Source organism: Homarus americanus, unplaced genomic scaffold, assembly GCF_018991925.1.
Source record: "Homarus americanus isolate GMGI-L3 unplaced genomic scaffold, GMGI_Hamer_2.0 scaffold32925, whole genome shotgun sequence".
NCBI classification, from domain to species: Eukaryota; Metazoa; Arthropoda; class Malacostraca; order Decapoda; family Nephropidae; genus Homarus; species Homarus americanus.
In genome coordinates this window covers 9,108-19,823 of record NW_024721312.1, presented here as the reverse complement: position 1 = coordinate 19,823, position 10,716 = coordinate 9,108, and the positions used below count along the sequence as shown (strand labels likewise).

Genomic DNA, 10,716 nt, shown 5'->3' with positions numbered 1-10,716 from the left:
GTTTGTGTGTTAGTTGGGTTTTGTGTTTTGTTGGGTGTGTTTGTGTGTTGGTTGGGTTTTGTGTGTTGGTTGGGTTTGTGTTTGTTGGGTGTGTTTGTGTGTTTGGTTTGGGTTTGTGTGTTGGTTGGGTTTGTTGTGTTTGTTGGGTGTGTTTGTGTGTTGGTTGGGTTTGTGTGTTGGTTGTGTTTGCTTCACCATAACAACATAACACACACAGAAACAGACAGACAGAGAGAGAGAGTCCTACCAGTGCTAGTATATACCAACTTTAAACACACACTCACTTACACACACACACACACACACACAGAGGTCCCAGCAAATTAAGCCAATGATATGACCCCCTGTGTAAACTGTACCATGACTGTATTCATCCAATCTCAGAGAGCCTTTTGTCAGCTCCATAAACAACAAAATATTCTCTTTTGATAATATTTCTACTGGCATTTTTTGACTGGTTTTCTTTTTGGGGGAAATTGTGCCCGTTTATGAATGCCTTTTTTATTGTTTTCTTATTTCTCTGTATTTTTTTTTGTTCATTTCCTTCTTCTTCTTCAGCTTAATTGCTTTATGAAATAGATTATGTATTTTATATAATTATTTCCTGATATATTTTCATTATTATTCAAGCTCTTAAGTCTTGTTTATTTACTTATTATCATGGAATAAGAATCAAAATCTTACACTCATTTCTTTTTCATTTTTAATAACCAAATTTTCCCTTGTTTTCATCCTCCTACAGTACACATGTTCAGTCACTCTTAAAACCCTGTCCAACGATTACAATAAAGCTTTACTGCTGCTGTAGTTTGATTTTGTAACGACTGATCATAAAATACAGTAACTTTTAAAACCCGGGTAGACAGTAGACAGGCCGAACAGTAACGCACCTCAGAGTAATATTTTTTAATACCTCTTCCATATCGCAGAATAACCCGTCCAGCTTCGACTTGGTGGGGAACTACATGCCAGAGGCGCGCTTCAAAGGCATCACCCTCGGCATCCTTACCACCAGTCTAGTCGTGGGCATCCTCATCCCTAACATTGGTGGGTCTTCTACTGTATACACACACACACACACACACACACACAGTAAGATAGATAGATAGATAGATAATTACTATAAATAAATAGATAGACAACATATAGATATATTCTGTAGATAGATAAATAGATTCTTTAGATAAATAAATATATATACATGATGTAGTTCAAGTTTTGTCCTAAAGTACTTGAATTTTTATCTTTGTATTGGGGTTTTGTTGATATTTGTATAGTATTTATTCTTCCTTGTTGTTTTTCTTCCCCACCAGAGTTTGTGTTGGGTCTACTGGGGTCAACTATGGGGATGCTGATCGCTCTTATTCTTCCCTCGATCCTGTTCATCAAAGTCAACTCCAAGGCTTCGGCTGAGAGACTCTTGGCGCAGGTGGGTCGTTGGCGCTTGTTACCCGTCTGTTTTTATGTGGTGTCACCTGTGTAGCAATGTGACCTTTATACAGTACCATTGTTACCCATGTTGTGTACCACTGTTCTCCATACACCAGTGTTATCCATATACTAATGATCTTTGGATATTAACCGTTAAACCACGGCCGTCATCTGTGGAAGTTAGCTGTAGGGACGGCAGCCATTATCTGTGGAAGTTAGCTGTAGGGACGGCAGCCATCATCTGTGGAAGTTAGCTGTAGGGATGGCAGCCATCATCTGTGGAAGTTAGCTGTAGGGATGGCAGCCATCATCTGTAGAGATTGGCTTCTTGGGGCGGCAGCCATCATCTGTGGAAGTTAGCGCTGTGGGCGGCTGCATCATCTGTGGAAGTTAGCTGTGGGAATGGCAACCATCATCTGTGAAGTTAGCTGTAGGGGCTGGCGTATGTCTGTAGAGATTGTGGCTGTAGGGCCATCATCTGCTGTCATCTGTGGAAGTTAGCTGTAGGGACGGCAGCCATCATCTTTGGAAGTTAGCTGTAGGGATGGCAGCCATCATCTGTGGAAGTTAGCTGTAGGGACGGCAGCCATCATCTGTGGAAGTTAGCTGTAGGGACGGCAGCCATCATCTGTGGAAGTTAGCTGTAGGGACGGCAGCCATCATCTGTGGAAGTTAGCTGTAGGGACGGCAGCCATCATCTGTGCTGCTTACAGTCTATTTTTGTACATAAATGGGGGGAGGAGGTGGAGTAGGGAATCATTAGCCACCAGTTAGAGGTTAATTGTGAACTGAATTAAACTACAAACCAAGCCCCACCTGCTCTTGATATTCTCAGCCACCGGTGCATTAGGAAACTCGTGACCATTTCCATTTCAGTATTTATTACAGTGTAATTTATCCATTTGATAACATTAAAATATGATTATATTAAACATTGAAATATTTTAGGGTTTATTTTCAGTTTTATCTTAGTAATGATACTCTACATGTGAAGGAGGAGGTGAGTCAGGGGTAGAGCAAGAGTGACATGGGGAGATGTAGTAAGAAATGACATTATAGTTAGGAACCTGATGAGAGAGACTGTACAATGTGTAAGGCGACCTTCAGGAAACCGTCACTAATCCTCACAAGTGTGGAAAATGGCCTAAGACAATGATAATACATAAAATAAGACTGTGTTAATAATCTAATAATAAAATAATCAATGGTGTTTGTGTTCTTTCAGACCATCATGCTGGTGGGCATTGTGCTGATAGTAACAGGAACGTACCTTAACCTGGCCCATATATACAAGGTTCAGGCGGAACAGACAGAGGTTGTCATCGCGAACATGATCAAGAATGACTTAGATCCCAACCTGCCTAACATAGAGAGTAAGTAATGATTCATCTCTTATTATGGGGATGTGGGGAGGGGTGTGTAGGTCTTGCTGAAGAGTTATGTTGGTTCTTCATAAATTTATCATAGGACTTACTGCTAAAACTCTCCTGTGTGAATAACAGAGTCCAACCAGGTATATGTATGGGGCAGTGTTGTTGATGAGGAGTTGATCAGTATTTTAGTGGAATTTTATCATAAAGTTTCATATTTATTCATCAGCTACAGAGACAATTCAGGTATACAATGATGAACAGTGTGGTATTTCAATCAAGCATAACTCATAACTGCACCACCAAAGATCACATTAATACAGTGTTTCAATCAAGCATAACTCATAACTGCACCACCAAAGATCACATTAATACAGTGTTTCAATCAAACATAACTCATAACACTGTACTACCAAAGATCACATTAATACAGTGTTTCAATCAAGCATAACTCATAACACTGTACTACCAAAGATCACATTAATACAGTGTTTCAATCAAGCATAACTCATAACACTGTACCACCAAAGATCACATTAATACAGTGTTTCAATCAAGCATAACTCATAACACTGCACCACCAAAGATCACATTAATACAGTGTTTCAATCAAAGCATAACTCATAACAATACCGAATCCACATTATTTGATGTTTTCAATCAACATAACTCATAACACTGCCACCAAAGATCACATTAATACCGGTATTTAATCAAACATAACTCATAACACTGTACCACCAAAGTCCATTTAATACAGTGTTTCAATCAAAACCATAACTCGCGAATATAATATACCCAAGATCACATTAATACGGTGTTCAATCAAACATAACTCATAACACTGCACCACCCAAAAGATCACATTAATACAGTGTTTCAATCAAACATAACTTTCATAACACTGCCACCAAAGATCTACATTAATACAGTGTTTCAATCAAGCATAACTCATAACACTGTACCACCAAAGATCACATTAATACAGTGTTTCAATCAAGCATAACTCATAACACTGTACCACCAAAGATCACATTAATACAGTGTTTCAATCAAGCATAACTCATAACACTGTACCACCAAAGATCACATTAATACAGTGTTTCAATCAAGCATAACTCATAACACTGTACCACCAAAGATCACATTAATACAGTGTTTCAATCAAACATAACTCATAACACTGTACCACCAAAGATCACATTAATACAGTGTTTCAATCAAGCATAACTCATAACACTGTACAACCAAAGATCACATTAATACAGTGTTTCAATCAAACATAACTCATAACACTGTACCACCAAAGAATCACATTAAGCACCAGTGTTTCAATCAAGAAGCATAACTACGCTGCTGTACCAAAGATCACATTAATACAGTGTTTCAATCAAAGTATAACTCATAACACTGTACCACAAAAGATCACGTGTACAGTGTTTCAGTGAAACATAACTCATAACACTGCACCACCGAATCACATTAATACAATTATTTCAATCAAGCGTAACTCATAACACTGTACCACCAAAGATCCACATTAATACAATTGTTTTCAATCAAACATAACTCATAACACTGCACCACCAAAGATCACATTAATACAGTGTTTCAATCAAGCATAACTCATAACACTGTACCACCAAAGATCACATTAATACAGTGTTTCAATCAAACATAACTCATAACACTGCACCACCAAAGATCACATTAATACAGTGTTTCAATCACATAACTCATAACACTGTACCACCAAAGATCACATTAATACAGTGTTCTTTAACTCAAACATAACTCATAACACTGTACCAACAAAGTGATCACATTAATACAGTGTTTCAATCAAGCATAACTCATAACACTGTACCACCAAAGATCACATTAATACAGTGTTTCAATCATATAACTCATAACACTGCACCACCAAAGATCACATTAATACAGTGTTTCAATCAACATGAACTCATAACACTGTACCACCAAAGATCACATTAATACAGTGTTTCAATCAAACATAACTCATAACACCAAAATTACCAAAGATCACATTAATACAGTGTTTCAACTCAAACATGTAACTCATAACACTGCACCACCAAAGATCACATTAATACAGTAAGCCTCAATCAAACATAACTCATAACACTGTACCACCAAAGATCATACATTAATACAGTGTTTCAATCAAGCACAACTCATAACACCGTACCACCAAAGATCACATTAATACAGTAAGCCTAACTAAGCATAACTCATAACACTGTACCACCAAAGATCACATTAATACAGTATTTCAATCAAACATAACTCATAAACACTGTACCACCAAAGATCACATTAATACAGTGTTTCAATCAAGTATAACTCATAACACTGTACCACCAAAAGATCAAGATAATACAGTAAGTTTCAATCAAACATAACTCATAACACTAAAATTAAATTCAAAGATCACATTAATACAGTACTAATCACATAACTCATAACACTGTACCACCAAAGATCACATTAATACAGTGTTTCAATCATATAACTCATAACACTGTACCACCAAAGATCACATTAATACAGTGTTTCAATCAAGTTATAACTCATAACACTGTACCACCAAAGATCACATTAATACAGTGTTTCAATCAAGTATAACTCATAACACTAAAATTACCAAAAGATCACATTAATACAGTGTTTCAATCAAACATAACCTTCATAACACTGCACCACCAAAGATCACATTAATACAGTGTTTCAATCAAGCATAACTCATAACACTGTACCACCAAAGATCACATTAATACAGTGTTTCAATCAAACATAACTCATGTAACACCAGCCACCAAAGATCACATTAATACAGTGTTTCAACTGCTATAACTCATAACACTGTACCACCAAAGATCACATTTAATACAGTGTTTCAATCAAACATAACTCATAACACTGCACCACCAAAGATCAGTATTAATACAGTGTTTCCCAATCTCAAACATAACTCATAACACTGTACCACCAAAGATCACATTAATACAGTGCTTCAATCAAGATAACTCATAAACATTGTACCACCAGTGCATCACATTAATACAGTGTTTCAATCAAGCATAACCTGGCGTAACACTGTACCACCAAAGATCACATTAATAAGGAAAGTGTTTCAATCAAAACATAACTCATAACACTGCACCACCAAAGATCACATTAATACAGTGTTTCAATCAAACATAACTCATAACACTGTACCACCAAAAGATCACATAATACAGTAAGCTTCAATCAAGCATAACTCATAACACTGCACCTACCAAAGATCACATTAATACAGTGTTTCAATCAAACATAACTCATAACACTGTACCTCACCAAAGATCACATTAATACAGTAAGCTTCAATCAAACATAACCCCATAACACTGCACCACCAAAGATCACATTAATACAGTAAGCCAATCAAACATGGAAACTCATAACACTGTACCACCAAAGATCACATTAATACAGTGTTTCAATCAAATGATAACTCATAACACTGTACCACCAAAAGATCACATATACAGTGTTTCAATCAAGATAACTCATGCAACACTGTACCACCAAAGATCACATTAATACAGCGGGTTTCAATCAAACATAACTCATAACACTGTACCACCAAAAGACTGGCTACATTAATACAGTGTTTCAATCAAACATAACTCATAACACTGTACCACCAAAGATCACATTAATACAGTGCTCTAATCAAGATAACTCATAACACTGTACCACCAAAGATCACATATTAATACAGTGTTTCAATCAAACATGCAACTCATAACACCAAAATTACCAAAAGATCACATTAATACAGTGTTTCAACTGGCATAACTCATAACACTGTACCACCAAAGATCACATTAATACAGTAAGTCAAATCAAGCATAACTCATAACACTGCACCACCAAAGATCACATTAATACAGTGCTTCAATCAAATGATAAATCATAACACTGTACCACCAAAAGATCACATTACTACAGTGTTTCAATCAAACATAACCATAACACTGAAAATTACCAAAGATCACATTAATACAGTGTTTCAATCAAACATAACTCATAACACTGCACCACCAAAGATCACATTAATACAAAGTGTTTCAATCAAACATAATCCATAACACTGTACCAATTAAAGCACCCATACATTAATACAGTAAGTTTCAACTGGCATAACTCATAACACTGTACCACCAAAAGATCACATTAATACAGTGTAAGCTAACTGGCATAACTCATAACACTGTACCACCAAAAGATCACATTAATACAGTATTTCAATCAAACATAACCTCATAACACTGTACCACCCCAAAGATCACATTAATACAGTGCAGCCAATCGGTATAACTCATAAATACCCGAAAATTCACCAAAAGATCACATTAATACAAAGTGTTTCAATCAAACATAACCTCATAACACTGTACCACCAAAGATCACATTAATACAGTGTTTCAATCAGCATAACTCATAACACTGTACCACCAAAGATCACATTAATACAGTGTTTCAATCAAGTATAATCCCATAACACTGTACTACCAAAGATCACATTAATACAGTGTTTCAATCAAGCATAACCTGGCAACACTGTACCACCAAAGATCACATTAATAAGCAAAGCCACCGCATAACTCATAACACTGTACCACCAAAGATCACACATTAATACAGTAAGTTTCAATCAAACATAACTCATAACACCGCACCACCAAAGATCACATTAATACAGTGTTTCAATCAAGCATAACCTACAACACTGTACCACCAAAGATCACATTAATACAGTGTTTCAATCAAACATAACCCATAACACTGTACCACCAAAGATCACATTAATACAGTGTTTCAATCAAGTATAACTCCATAACACTGCACCACCAAAGATCACATTAATACAGTGTTTCAATCAAACATAACCATAACACCGTAACTACCAAAGACTACATTAATACAGTGTTTCAATCAAACATAACTCATAACACCAAAATTCACCAAAGATCACATAATACAAAGTGTTTCAATCAAGATAACTCATGTAACACTGCACCACCAAAGATCACATTAATACAGTGTTTCAACTGCTATTGAACTCATAACACTGTACCACCAAAGATCACATTAATACAGTGTTTCAATCAAACATAACTCATAACACTGCACCACCAAAGATCACATTAATACAGTGCTTCAATCAAACATAACTCTCATAACACTGTACCACCAAAGATCACATTAATACAGTGTTTCAATCAAGCATAACTCATAACACTGCACCACCAAAGATCACATTAATACAGTAAGTTTCAATCAAACATAACTCATAACACTGTACCACCAAAGATCACATTAATACAGTGTTTCAATCAAACATAACTCATAACACCAAACCACCAAAGACTCCATTAATACAGTGTTTCAATAAAACATAACCTCATAACACTGTACCACCAAAGATCACATTACAATACAGTGTTTCAATCAAACATAACTCATAACACTGTACCACCAAGATCACATTAATACAGTGTTTCAATCAAACATAACCTATGCAACACTGCACCACCAAAGATCATACATTTATACAGTGTTTCAATCAAACATAACCTGGCAACACTGTACCACCAAAGATCACATTAATACAGTGTTTCAATTCACAACTCATAACACCGTACCACTAAAGATCACATTAATACAGTAAGCTTCAATCAAATGATAACTCATAACACTGTACCACCAAAGATCACATTAATACAGTGTTTCAATCAAGCATAACTCATAACACTGTACCACTAAAGATCACATTAATACAGTGCTTCAATCAAACATAACCTCATGCAACACTGTACCACCAAAGATCATTAATACAGTGTTTCAATCAAGAGCAACTCATACACTGTACCTCACCAAAGATCACATTAATACAGTGTTTCAATCAAACATAACTCATAACACTGTACCACCAAAAGATCACATTAATACAGTGTTTCAATCAAACATAACTCATGCAACACTGTACCACCAAGATCGCTATTGGGATAATACAGTGTTTCAATCAAGCATAACTCATAACACTGTACCACCAAAAGATCACATTAATACAGTGTTTCAACTTCAAACATAACTCATAACATCAAAATTCACCAAAGATCACATTAATACAGTGTTTCAATCAAGCATAACTCATAACACTAAAATCCACCAAAGATCACATTAATACAGTAAGCTTCAATCAAACATAACCTCATGTAACACTGCACCACCAAAGATCACATTAATACAACAGTAAGAATAAAATAACAGGAGAAAAAGATTAATATTTGCTTTGGATCTCAACTTAACCTGTACATAAAATTGAGACAAAGATTAAGAAATAAATATACAAGTTATCCATGAAATATAGATCCATTTTAAAACTTAATAACCAGAGATATAGGTAGAACTATAGACACCCAGTATAGCATGAGTATTATAGATCATTGTTCATCTATATAGACATAACGGTATTGGGTAATTTTAGTGTGAATAGAAGTTTAGAGATTTTAGTGATGATAAACCAGTGTTATGTGTTGCCTGGAGTCAGAGAAGGAAGATATCACCTGAAGAATCTTTACCCCAGTTTATTTCATCTAAAGTTAAACCATCGTAATGCTAACCTAACCTAACCTAACCTAACCTAACCTGTGAAATAAGCCGGGTGTGGAGATGCTTCAGGTGATCCATTAACTACTTGTAATATTGTATTTATTATTATTCTTATGTCCGAACAGAACAAATATCCAAGGAGGGAAAAGCTGCCGAGGCGGTGCCGGGTGGAGGGGACTGCCACCAGGAGAGAACCCGTGGCTCCTGAACCTCCTCCAGAAGACTTGGGATAAAGAAAGAGGATAAAAGAGTGTTGGTGGACAAAGATAAAGTAGAGGCAAAAGAGACTAAAGGTGAGAAAAATAATGCACATAGTTTAGATAAGGAGGAAAGTCGAAAGAAGTCATTGAACAGCGTAAATTGGCCGAGGAGAAGGAAGAGAAGAACGAGGGATACATACACCGGACGCCATACAGAAGGAAGAGAAGGTAAATAAGGAAGAGGAAACGAGAATAGGAAAGAAGAGGAAGTGGACAAGAAGAAGGCAGAGTTACTTGAAAAGATGGAGGTGCAGCATAAGGAACAGCAGCAGCTCGGCTGTCTTACAGGAGTCAAACAGATCCTTCAGGAATTAAAAGTGCAAGAAGGAACAAGATCTGAAGAGGCAGGAGGAAGAGAATAGAGCTGCTGTTATTATTCCTGTTCCAAATGTTGTTCCTGTTGAGAAATCTTTTGCTGGAAATCTTGCTGCTGGAAATCCTGCTGCTGTTGGAAATCTTGCTGCTGTAAATCCTGCTGCTGTTGGAAATCTTGCTGTGAAACTGTGCTATTGGTGTAAATCCTGCTGCTGTTGGAAATCTTGCTGCTGGAAATCCTGCTGTTGGAAATCCTGCTGCTGTTGGAAATCTTGTTGCTGTAAATCCTGCTGCTGTTGGAAATCTTGTTGGTGTAAATCCTGCTGTTGGAAATCCTGCTGCTGTGGTGAATCCTGCTGCTATGAAACCAGGGACTGTTAATGCTGCACCAATTAAACTGGCTCCTGCCAAAAGCTATTGCTGGAAATTCTGGAGGTTTGGGGTAACATGCAAAATCCAGTCATGGGTCCAGCAGCCTTACTAAACACAGGTGTAGGACAGGTGGACAACTTAGTCAATTCAGCACTGCCAGCACCACAGGGTAACCAAGTCTATAACTACCAGGTGATTCAGGCAGCGGGTAATAATGGCGGTCTGCCTATTTATCCCAACACTGGTAATCAGATGGTATATCAGGTACCCCAGGCTTCAATGTA

General features: G+C 36.7%; 1 protein-coding gene across 1 annotated transcript; it reads left to right on the top strand.

Moving 5' to 3' along the window:
* Positions 1-908: 908 nt before the first annotated feature.
* On the top strand, positions 909-9,693 carry LOC121861676 (putative sodium-coupled neutral amino acid transporter 10). Its single transcript, XM_042359569.1, has 4 exons — positions 909-1,047; positions 1,314-1,429; positions 2,657-2,804; positions 9,611-9,693. The coding sequence occupies exons 1-4, from the start codon at positions 966-968 to the stop codon at positions 9,691-9,693; spliced, it is 429 nt and encodes a 142-aa protein (XP_042215503.1). The 5' UTR covers positions 909-965.
* Positions 9,694-10,716: the final 1,023 nt, after the last annotated feature.

Coding starts and splice junctions, on each gene's coding strand:
- LOC121861676 (XM_042359569.1), top strand. CDS start 966: ATGCCAGAGGCGCGCTTCAAAGGCATCACCCTCGGCATCCTTACCACC. Junction 1,430..2,656: donor CTGAGAGACTCTTGGCGCAG/GTGGGTCGTTGG, acceptor GTGTTCTTTCAG/ACCATCATGCTGGTGGGCAT. Junction 2,805..9,610: donor CAACCTGCCTAACATAGAGA/GTAAGTAATGAT, acceptor ATGTCCGAACAG/AACAAATATCCAAGGAGGGA.